Here is a 10,266-nt window from a genome sequence, read left to right as displayed (position 1 = left end):
AAATGTAATATATATTAAAAATAATTCAGACTAGAGTTGCTAGGTCGTTAAACCTTATAGCCACGAAAGCCAGAAAGGCCGGACACCCTACATTACTGAGGTTTTTGTCTCAGTGTTAACAGGTACGACACTCATTTGCGAAATAAGAAAAACCTAACAAAAGCCGGACAACTCGAACACCGTTTATTTTGGCCGGACACGCAATCAAAAATCCTTCCTATATCCGGTATTATCCGTACGCCTGGCAACGCTAATTCTGGATGTAACCCAGATTGGTGGACAGGGATTACGTTCTTCCATTTGTACACGTACACTTTTCTAGCCTGTTCCACTCGCTATTCTTATGAATGTCTTCAGTCTATTCAGATTAAGTTATAAAGATTGATTTTGTTACGCGTTTGAATTTAAATCGTTTTTTGTTATAACTTATTCATCTTATCAGCAATGTGTGCGTTGAAGATATTATGCAGGTCTACATTATAGCTTCATATTGACTTAACAATGCGATATTCAATTTGTTTCCGTTTTTTTTTGATATATTTTCTATTGTTTACTGGTGTGTTATGTCTTCAAGTTGTTTCGTCAACTAGTATACGATTAACGAGTAATTCCCTGCACTAACAGACAGGGTGTTTAGCTCAAGGTAGTTTACGTTTATTTTTTTTATAGCAAATCAGCAAAAATTAAAGGTTTTTATTAAAAAAAAGTCTATAGACAAAGACCGACGTTAGTAACTTTCAGCTATTGTTAGTTACAATCATCATGAATTTAAGATGATTAGCTTATAATTTTTTCTTTTATTTGGAAAATTCTGTGATGACCGATGACCATCTAACTTTGTTAACCATTTACACTTCTTTGATAGTTTTCATAATATAGGATTAAAAAAATACTGGCAACTTACAACACTACTTTAATAATAACCGGATTCTTTATGAGTCTGTTATAAAAAAGTAAATTATTTGTTTGATTTTAGAGAATATTTTTTATGTTTTTCAGCTCCAAATTATCACCAGCATCAATTCGGGACGGTGACTGTTTTCCAGTTTCATCATCAGACAGGATAATAGTACCAGAATGAGAAATAAGATATTACTGTAACAGAAATTATCAGGTGACGAATCTTCTATCAAATACAAGTCTACAATTATGATGTATTGGTTTGAAGTATAATTTAAATAATTGTTTTGTCATGTTTGTTTATTAAAAGGATCGATTTTGTGTTTTTGGAAAGAGCATAAAAGACAGAATTGCAATCGTTTCTTCGGAACTATATGAATTAACTCTCGTTAAAATACTTTAATCGGTAATGTGTTAATGTAAGTAAAATCCAAACACATCATAAATTAACCAACTCACAGAACAACTAAATTTAAAAATGTCTCAAACAAAAAAATCATCAAAGTTCTATTCAATACATTTTCCGTTTTAATTCCAAATTGGATTATTATCAAACACTACATTTCTAATAACATTTAAAACATGACATTTAATTATTACATATCACCATGATCCTTCAGTGGGTTCATCTGTCCGATGAATACGGGTGTGCGTTCCCGAAGACCACAGCTGCCGCTGTTCTCCCCATGTCCTTTCCGAATAGCGACATCCTAACCCATTTATTCCTATCAATTCTTCTCTTAATACCCTTCCCTATATCCGTCTGTTGCCCCTCCAAATGACCAGGGTGACGACAAACAATTCATCACAAGACAAACATCACAGCAACATGCATCACAACATCAATGTTCCTGGCGAATTGTGTGCGAAGTTTGTAATTTATCCTGGCATATAGTAAACACTCGGCTCATTGTGTATCGAAAAAAATATTCACAAGGAGATATTGTTGTAAACATCACATGTCATTGGTAGTGCCAGTAGTCAGTAATTCTTTAGGCTGCTCGGAAAATAAAGTGTCACCTTTAATAAGTATCGAAATATAATCAAAATAATTACCAGGACTATATGATTTGTCAGGGCAAATTACAAACGGATAGAGTAACACGATTTTCCACTGACAATAACACCACAAACTTAAATTAACATCACACCAAATTAAAATAACAGCAAATATGACGAATATTAAGCAATATGATTATTTCATCGTTGTTTTTCACATCACAATTTTAAGATTATAAAATTATCATCACAATGTAAGTAATGTATTAATATCACAATCAAGAATTAACCATCACTTTTCGTGCAATAGATTAACACCAGATTAATACAATCACAAAGTGAAGATTTGTCATCCAAGCTGTAAGGGTGGCGATGAACACATAACAATATATACATCACAGTAGTAATGTACAGCCATCATATGATCATCACATTTTGGGATTATTATCAATTACACAAATATTCCATCACAAGTAAACGACAATAAAACAAATGTGCAAAACTAATATTACAATTTTTATATCAGATAATTACGTCCATCACATCACATCATATGCAATAGTTATCATAATCATACAATAAATTATTCATCATCACAACGCTAGACATCGACCCTTTGTGTGCGAAGAGTATTCACGTGTGCCCACATCCCGGTAAACAGTGAGTCGAGGGAACTAGACGGGGTTTAGTGGGTAGCCTCCTTGTCCGTTTAGGGATGTGGAGAGAGTCCCACATAACCGGAGTGGCTTTCCCCGAGGCACACGGTATGCGTAACGCATTCCCCCTCTTAAAAAAAAAGACATCAACCCTTACGTAAACATAAAACGTCTAGAAATGTCATGTGTTTAATAAAACTAAGTTAAAAATTGTTTTATAGTGATCGTATATTTTTATAAAGTTGTATGGTATATACAAAATGAACATAAGGGTTAAAGGCAAAAGCACCATCACAATTAATTCTTAACATCACAGTACTATCGCAATCTTAGTAATGGATTAACATATCAAACAATTGACAACACAATATTCATCAATCAAGTCAACAAAAAAAATCATCCTTACATTGTGTGCAAAATAAACTTCACGTAATGGATCAATATCACAACGAATTCTTTACTTACGTAATTTTAATAAATCTTCTTGCTCGATATACGATTGTTAAATGTTTTGTGAAATTATTAAGTGTGCAAATAATTTTATCTTAATGTAAAAAATTATTTTATATTTTTTTATGATCTGTACAAGAAATAAATTTTTTAATAAATAATTTGTTTGTTATTTTTCATTTTATTTAGATCATTGCTTCGTACATTACAGAATTAGTTTTCTTTTTTCATAAGTTTCAATTGGGGGTAAATTGAAATGGTATATTTATACTTTTACTTGAAAACATTGATCAGAATAAATATTTAAGATATTAGTTGCAGTCGACGGTAACAGCGGCGGGTCAACGTATAGATAAGTCTTATCATGTACAAATAACAATGAATTGCCAACTTATTATCTAAATAAAAATGATTTACTTACAAACAAGTAATGCATCAAACATATAAATCCGACTGGGACATTTCAGGAACGTAATTTGAATGACAATCTACTCTTTTAAAACGGCCAAGTTTGTAGGCTACTGGAATTCATAATACAAAGGTAATATCATCAAATTTTTCGTACGTTATGTAAAGGGCAATAATTTATCCGCCTGTAAATGTATGCAGACATGTTGCCGAACTATGTATGCAGTCTGAACATTTTTATCTTCAATTAATAAAAATATTCCAGTGACTAAAAAAAACAATTATAACATTATAATTTCCATTTTATTTTTTCCTATTATTTTCTATTTAAATTATATTAATAAATAGTTGGGTTAAAATTTGTTCACATCCATTTTTATTCTTCTTTTAAGTTACGTTACGAAAATTATTTCTTTTCTCCGACAGCTCAGTTAACTGTCAAGTAAAGTTTATATGTAATATATTTTGTTTTTAGAACTGAAAATTTTTCTGAGATCTAACGATAATAATTAAGTAAATGCATTAACTAACAAAGGGTTAATTTTCCTAAAGACTATCTTGCTATGACTTTTAGTTTTTTAATTATTTTAAATAATAATATAATTATAAATAATATAACTATTAAATAATAAAGTCGTTATCAAAGAAATCATCTAACTGAATAATCTTTAAAAGATATTACTTCTGAAATTATTTTCGATAGCAGGGAAATTGAAAATTTGTTACTAAGTAACATTAAAAATTTTCTTTTTAGCATACATAATTTGTTAACAACAAAGACGAAAATTTCTGAAAAAAAAAGAAACGCCCGAACAGGGGGTTGAACCCTGGACCCTTGGATTAAAAGTCCAATGCTCTGCCACTGAGCTATTCGGGCTATAGCTAATGTATTGGATAAATCGAACATATTCGTACTTTTACAGTGATAATTCATACTAAAATTGTGTATTTCAAAGATAAACAATAATAAAATTGATGCTGAATGATTCGGAAAGACGAAATAAAAATGAAACAAATATGGCTCCTATTAAAGTGGCTTTATACGCTTTTTAACGCGTATTAGAAGCTTATATATTACTTAAATTAAGTTTTTAATAATAATTTGCAATTAAATCATTGTTTATAGTGTCGCATTTGATTTATATTTGGTAATAAGGCTTATATTTAGTGCACGTAGGTCGATAATGCAGTGCAAAATGGCTACGGAATTATTCCTATTGATTGCCGACTGTTTTACCGACCTTGTCGCGTATTCAGAACACTGTTTCGCAATACGATTGAACAGATTTACATCTAAAAAATGATTCTTATTTGCGTTATTAAAACAATGAGTTATAAATGCTTATATTTTTTATTGAAACAATACGTATAAGTTTAGAACATGAAATAAGAATAAAATGTAGAACTTGAATTTATAATTTTCATTATATTTTACTTTTATATTTGCATAATAAGTATGGGGTTGGGAAGGGTATCGTGGGGTAGTTTACGCAATTATTTACGTAGGTGTAAGTAGCAAAAATCTCGATCGCAAATTTAACTTTGTATATGTAATGTTATCAGCTGTATCTAGAAGATTCAATAATGTATAAGTGTAGGTCATTGCTCGTATTTCTTTTATTGTAAAAATAAATAAAAATTAATTTAATCTCTATTCTATTTATTACTGATGATATCTTACTATTATTATAAATGTGATTGTTTAAATGGATGGATGTTTGTTAAAAGGTATCTCCGGAACGGCTGCATGTATCTCGCTGAAATTTGGCATAGATGTAGAACATAATCTGGAAGTACACATAGGGTACTAATTATTTTTTTATTCCGCGCGGACGGGGTCGCGGGCGGTAGTTAGCATAACATTGTTAGCGTAAAGTATTTTCTTTGTGTATGCTTATATGTTTAAAATGTTATAAAATATATTGGGAAATAAAAGAATATTTAAAGTACCAAATACTTTATTTATTGATGAAAGTGAAAAAAAATATAAAGTTGACAATATGAAAGAACAATATTGTAAGCGATAGTGAACGCCATCTTGTTGAAGTTTACAAATCGGTCACTTGTGCACCACCTGTAAATATAATTAAGTAGTGTTAATTTGTGTATATTACAGAGAAATAGTGAAATCTGACATTTAGTTATTTGTCTAGGTAAATTGTAATGACTGAGCAAATTGCATTCGTGTACACAGACTGAAGTTGATTATATAGTCTTACTAATCTTACTATAATATTAGTAAGACTATATAATCAACTTCACTTAAATGCGAATGCTTAGATGTAGTAGAGTATCACCGGAACGACAAAATTAATCTCGCTAAAATTTGGCACAGATGTAGAACATCTGAATGTACACATAGGCTACTTATTTAGTTTGATTTTATTTCCGCGCAGACGGAGTCGCGGGCGACAGCTAGTACATGATATAGGCAACAATATGATAACTTATGTGTTATAGTTATATCTTTGAAAGTCCCGGCAAAATCGATACAGCCGCTTCATCTGTTACCCGAAATAAACGCAGACTTACGTACAGTCAGACCGAACATAATGTAGGAAAATTTTATTTTGATGTTACGTACAGACACACTATTTTTATAAATATAATTTATTATATAACCGTCTTTGTGAATATTTTTTTTTTATAATATATAAGTATTTAGATTCACAATTACGTTAGACAATCAGCAGAATATTTTAGCTGCTTTTTACTATTAAACATATTGATTAAGCTCTTTTTGAAAATAAATCGATAAGTAGATCATTCGAACTTCTTGTAATGTTAAAACTTGTTCTTGTATGTTACAAAATCAAAGTGTATTCAAAAAAAGTTTTTATTAATGTTTTTGGCCATTAACTTTCTTGATCGTTTTCAGGAACAAACATAGCACCAAAAGATTCACCGCTTCCTTTCGGACTATCGCTTAACCAGGTTTGACTGTATACTTACAGGCAGGAGCATGCGTATCCTGCGCGTCATCCAACACCACAGTGTTACAAAACATTTTGCACTGTTCATCACTCATATATGCATTTTGAATAGATCCATTTATCTGGAAATAAGAAAGTAAAACAATGTTTATTATTAACCCTAAGTTTCCATTGCCCAAAAATTTCTCAAACACAGTGTAACGAAAATGTATTATAAATACTGTTTGGATGGATGGATGGATGTTTGTTAGAAGATATACCCAGATCGATTTCCTGGCACTCTGAATATACTCTAGAAAAAAAAGGCTAAAATTTTTTTTTTGTAATTCTACGCGGACGAAGTCGGGGGCGACAGCTAGTGATGTTATATATGTTTTGATCACTAGCAAACTACTTACCACTGTAACAAATGTGAATCTTTAACAACATTTAATTATTCTGATTACATAATACACAAAGCATAAATACATTCGTATATCGTAGCTGATACAAGTGCTACGATAGTAGCTACGGTGCTACGGAGTTATAATGAATGTCATATCGTAAGTTCCCATTGCCGCGAAATTCGAATAAAAAATATTAATATTTTTTTTCAAGGTATTTAGCCTCTACCTATAACTATATTATTTAAATATCGATTCTAAATTAATTATAAAAAAATACTTACTATCATCTTGTTTACATTCATGCCAAGAACGTAATTCTTAGCCACGGAACCGACGTTGACTAAGCTACTGCCTATCTCATCTTCATTGTCAAGGCTCTGCTCACGTATAACTGATTCTATAACATTTTCGGCCAAGTTCTCAGTCAATGCTCTGGTGTAAGTATGGCCATCTAATACAGAGCCGGATGCAGCGCTGCAATAAACAATTTTATTCCCGTAAATATCTATTATAGTACGACAGTAATGGCCGGATGATAAGTAGTCCTAAAGTAAAGTATAGTACATAAAAAATTAAAAAACAAAGCGGCGGATTATCAAGATAAAATGAAAGTGATGATAAAAGTTAAAAAAAATCCCAAACCTCACACGTAAAACATTTTAAAAAGATACCTCAATGGATTACACGTAGTTATTATGTTATTATCAGAAAAAAATATAACTTTAACTGTTGCGTGAATATATGTAAGAAATGAAAAGTGCAAATCAATGTCGAAAAATTGTCCGTTAAAAAAACCTAAGTATAGTCAAATGAGAATATTTAAGCTGGTTAGATGTAAAGCGAGTTTTGTGAGAAAATACGTAATATGGACATAGAAAATGGCAAAATAAAACAGTTGATAGATGTAGTATGAAAAGAGGAATTTACAGAACATTTTTTTTTATGCCGACTGATATGCCGGGTCTGATATGTCGCTTGTAAGAAATATATTTACATTAGTAAGCGTCCGCACAAATAAAACGTTTATGATAATAGTTTTGCTCATTTTATTCATAATACCGCAACGACCGACCCCGCTACGTCCTAGACGTTTTCATTAATACAATGACTAGTATTATTTTGTTTATAAAATGTATTGTGTCCATTTTTTTTAAAGATTTTTAAGAATTTTATTTTGTTAATATCTTTATCATTGAGTAAATTAACTATACATTACAGTAATTAACATTCAACGGTTTATAATTTACAATATATAAAAAATAGAAATAAGGAACTCCCTAAAGGAAGACTACTTAAGACTAACGCGTATACATAGGACGACCCAGTGTGCGTCGCCCAGTTGTCCGGCCCGGGTATCGGGGTAGATGAGACAGATAAAGACCTCCGGAAGCTACAACTGGAGGGCTGGCACGGGATCGGGGAAAGTGGAGGTTTTTGTTGCCGGAGACCAAGATTTACTTCAGGTTGCTACGTTACCTTAGACTACTTAGGACACTTACTTGGTAATGTACAAACGTTTGTTAAGACCATCAATTCCTCGCACTTTTTTAGCAGATGCACCCGCGTTTGTAGTCACCTTCACGTTTCCACTGGTTATCTGAATTGCAATATCAACTTTTGCAGTCGACTGCGCCATAAGCTTATTGGCATTCTTGAAAAATATTAAGAAAATATCAAGATCAGTGTTCAAGTTTTATAATACAAACTAAAGAGACAGAATTATATATGTATGCATTGGCTAGTCTACGTGAATAAAAGATTGGGGCCTGTGTTCACCACACATCAGTGTAAAATGATTTACTTTATGTCAAGATATTTTATGCTATATTCACAACAGCAGCTGCTTCTAGCTTTACAAATATAATATGCTAGAAAATTTTATAGCCAATATGGTTAAGTGATTCGATGGCATAGTCGTGGGTTCGAATCTCTTCATTTGACTATTGTTGCGAACTTTTCTAGCAAACGTCTAGAGTTTAATTGGAAGGGTTGCAAGAAATTCGAGTATGATAATACGAAAGAAAAACAAAAGAAATGTAAAAGAAGATGGTAGGAAATAAATTTGTGGGTCCCTAAATTGAAGAGAAATTTTAGCTGCTGATTTCCTGAGACTAATAAAATTTTGAAAGGGTCTATAAGAAAAAATATGAAAAATTAAAATTATAAAAATTAATTATTTTTCGAAGGCATTTAAAATATAGTAAAGAGTAAAAGCTAAAAATATGTTCATAACACATACCGGCATTTTCACAATTATCGACTCCCTGGAAAAAACTACGTCCACTACGACATGGAAGCCCTCTTTATCAAGAGTATGCTTGCTGGTTGCTCCTTCGGAGTCCGTACCCTTCATATCCAATGCCATTTTAATCTTAAAAATATATAATATTAATTATTAAAAACACTTTTTATATGTCATTACATTTTTAACAGTAAAAAAATGGGCGTTGCCGAAAAAGTTTTCTGGTTTAATTTAATTATTCTAAAGTACATTCATATATATAATAAACAAGTATTATATAAAACTGAGGACATTTTCGATTTATTCATAGTGTAATTGTGATCTACTAGTCCAGACATTCTTTTGAAACTAAATGCGGAGTAATTGTATAAAGAAATGTAGTTCGCCATTTTGTAACGGCGGCAATCTTGGATTTTTAAAGTGCGCAGTACCTGACCAGTCAGGTCTTTTCATTTATCCGTAACTCCATAATTTACACTTCACACACAACAACCCTCATTTTTAAGACGAATATAATTTTCATGCAAAATTTCAGCCACAACATTTAATTTTAAATAGATGAATTTAAAAAAAACATGTTATTATGTCCAGAAACTTTTATTATATTTAAAGATATTTTTTTTATTGTAAAAATTTGATTTTCAATTGAAATTACCCCGGTGAAATATTTAGAACTGTAATTTTTCAATCAAAGACTGCGCCTATGCATAGGATTTTGCCTTTGTTTTTTAAAAAAAATGGAATAAAATACATATAGTTACGGTAAAAATGTCTTGCATCATAAAAAAATGAAAATAATATTTATAAAGTCGTAAAGAAAAATTACAAACGCAAAATTATGTTTAAAAAACACAAAACAAAACACAATGATAATGTCTTTAAATTATTTTTAAAGTAAAATGCAATATGTAATCTAAAACAATACGCAAGATCAAAACTCAAAGATGACTAATATTTTGCATGATTTTTTTTTATTTATTTTATTATTAATTCTAAATAATCAAATATAATAAATAATAAACTTACATCTTAATCTTCCTTCAAAATAATCACTTAAACTTTCAGTATTTCGGAAGTGGTCCGGTAGCAGTCTAGTTTGCAGGAGATATTGAATCGAAGTGTGACAATTTGCCTTCGCACGTAATGTGGTCCTTTATAGTGTGACAACGTTGCGTTTGTAAAATTAGGACTTAGGATTCAAAACATTCCGGAAAGTTCGACTGCCAACGTGACTCATTAATTCATATTTGGTCTCTGTTTTATCAAGGAAAATGAAAGGGACGACAACACTA

General features: G+C 31.0%; 1 protein-coding gene and 1 non-coding gene across 2 annotated transcripts; both read right to left on the bottom strand.

Moving 5' to 3' along the window:
* Positions 1-4,218: 4,218 nt before the first annotated feature.
* TRNAK-UUU (transfer RNA lysine (anticodon UUU)) lies at positions 4,219-4,290 on the bottom strand. The gene has a single exon. It is a non-coding gene; the product is annotated as a tRNA-Lys (tRNA).
* Positions 4,291-5,388: 1,098 nt separating this feature from the next.
* LOC106126212 (uncharacterized) lies at positions 5,389-10,153 on the bottom strand. The gene is made up of 6 exons (XM_013323701.1): positions 10,001-10,153; positions 8,972-9,103; positions 8,232-8,383; positions 7,014-7,206; positions 6,366-6,468; positions 5,389-5,487 (listed from the first exon to the last, which is right to left on the bottom strand). The coding sequence occupies exons 2-6, from the start codon at positions 9,095-9,097 to the stop codon at positions 5,462-5,464; spliced, it is 600 nt and encodes a 199-aa protein (XP_013179155.1). The 5' UTR covers positions 9,098-9,103; positions 10,001-10,153; the 3' UTR covers positions 5,389-5,461.
* Between the last annotated feature and the right edge of the window lie 113 nt (positions 10,154-10,266).

The sequence above is a fragment of the Papilio xuthus genome, unplaced genomic scaffold (genome assembly GCF_000836235.2).
Source record: "Papilio xuthus unplaced genomic scaffold, Pxut_1.1 DF825017.1, whole genome shotgun sequence".
Lineage (NCBI taxonomy): Eukaryota > Metazoa > Arthropoda > Insecta > Lepidoptera > Papilionidae > Papilio > Papilio xuthus.
The sequence above is the reverse complement of the archived record's forward strand: the minus strand, read 5'-3'. Positions and strand labels throughout refer to the sequence as shown.